The 1,713-nt window shown below is 47.9% G+C and overlaps 1 protein-coding gene across 1 annotated transcript; it reads left to right on the forward strand.

The window, feature by feature from the left end:
• The first annotated feature begins 939 nt into the window (after positions 1–939).
• On the forward strand, positions 940–1,713 carry LOC136393416 (transmembrane epididymal protein 1-like). The gene has a single exon (XM_066366040.1). It carries the CDS (start codon positions 940–942, stop codon positions 1,711–1,713), a length of 774 nt encoding a protein of 257 aa, XP_066222137.1.

Raw genomic sequence — 1,713 nt, forward strand, 5'->3', positions numbered from 1 at the left:
AGGAGACCTATGTAAAGGAGATTTATTATAAGCAAATGGCTCATGTGATTATGGAGACAGAGAAACTCCACCATCTGCTGTCTCTCGCTAGAGACCTGGTAGTGGTGTTGCTTTCTGAGTCTAAAGACCTGAGAACCAGGGATGCTGATGCTATAAATCCCAGTGCAAGGGCAGGAGAAGACCTACATCCCAGCTCAGTAGACAGGCTAGAAGAAAAAGGAACAAATTCCTTCTTCCTGTTCTATTCAGACCCTTCACAGACTGGATGAAACCCTCTCATACCAGTGTGGGTAATCTACTTTACTAAATCCACTAATTCAGATGTGAATCCCATAGATACACCAAGAAATAATGTTTAATCTGGGCTTCTCAGGAGTGACCCTTTTCCTGGCAATTCTCAAATAATTGGGCATTATGTATGTTTACTTGTATCTCTTAAGACCATTTCTACCCAGGGGAGTACATTTGTATTTAGTGTTTGTATGAGGTTATCTGTGAGGACTCATAAGGGGTGTACTCTACATTGTGTGTTCTCTGTGCTTCCCCTGGAGTTCTTCCTTACATTCTCTGAACTTGGGAGGGGAGTAAGGAAGGTATCGTTGGCATCAATGACAAATGGAAGGAGAAGCAAGGGGTTCCCACAGCACAGTCTCTAAGAAGGGCCCAGGCACTGTGCTGGAGAATATGCTTATATCATTGTTTGGCAACGGTTGGTTAGTAATCAATGAACCAGAGTAGAAGACCAGAACGGAAACCATGACACCCACCCCACCATAAGTTTGGGCTTCCTCCAAAACCATTTCCCTTCTGAATGTGGATGCAGTGAGCTGGATAGAGGATATAAGTCAGCTTCAAGAAGCTCTCTCCACACTCCAGAGCCTGGGGAGGTCATTGCCAAGCCTCTTGCCTCTGCCTTTGGTCACACCTGACTTCAGTTCCATGGGAGGCTTTGAGGGTCATCTTTACCCGGGGCTGTCTCTCTTCTTCTATGGACTTTATCATGCACGACTCGTTTTTAGGGCCTTGATATGCGACTGCCCCCTTCAGTATCTGCCACGCCATTCCTGGAGCAAAGGCCGGTGGGCCAGGCTGCAGCAAGTACACTATGTTGGGTTGGTGAAGATGCTGAGTGCCTGTGTTATGGTAGCCCAAGAGCTGCATAGCATTCCTGGACCATTAGTACTCATCACCAAGCTGTATCACCAGAGAGACTTTTTTTACCGCAAGCAGTGGCAGCATCTCACTCTGTATATGACCTACTTCCTGAGCGGGTCCATCGATGTGGTGAGCCAGAACCTGCTGCCCCAGAGGTGTGCGGCTCTGGAGCAAGGTGCCCAAGCGCTGGGCGTGTTTCTACATCTGCCCCTGTTGGTGTCTCACATGCAGGACTCAGAAGGAGTGGAGCTGCAGTGTCACCTCCTGCTCATCCAGGCCGTCTTCCTGCTGACGCTCGTGGTCATTGCAGAGCTGTGGGCGCCCAACGCGCTGCAGCTCTGGGTGATGAAGGCCTTTTTCTATATGATTACAGGGTCTTGGCTGATGCAGATAGGCTTTATGCTGTACAAGCCAATCTCGGGCTATAAGTGGATGGATGATGACAAAAATGACATTATATTTGTCACCACCTTCTTCTGCTGGCATGTAGCTTTCATTGCCATTTTGATGATCTGGATCTATGGCTTTTCCCTTTGGTGGTATCGCTACATTTGTTGA

The sequence above is a fragment of the Saccopteryx leptura genome, chromosome 2 (assembly GCF_036850995.1).
Source record: "Saccopteryx leptura isolate mSacLep1 chromosome 2, mSacLep1_pri_phased_curated, whole genome shotgun sequence".
NCBI lineage: Eukaryota > Metazoa > Chordata > Mammalia > Chiroptera > Emballonuridae > Saccopteryx > Saccopteryx leptura.

Excerpts from the sequence above, each read along its gene's own strand:
- LOC136393416 (XM_066366040.1), top strand. The coding sequence starts at position 940 with ATGGGAGGCTTTGAGGGTCATCTTTACCCGGGGCTGTCTCTCTTCTTC.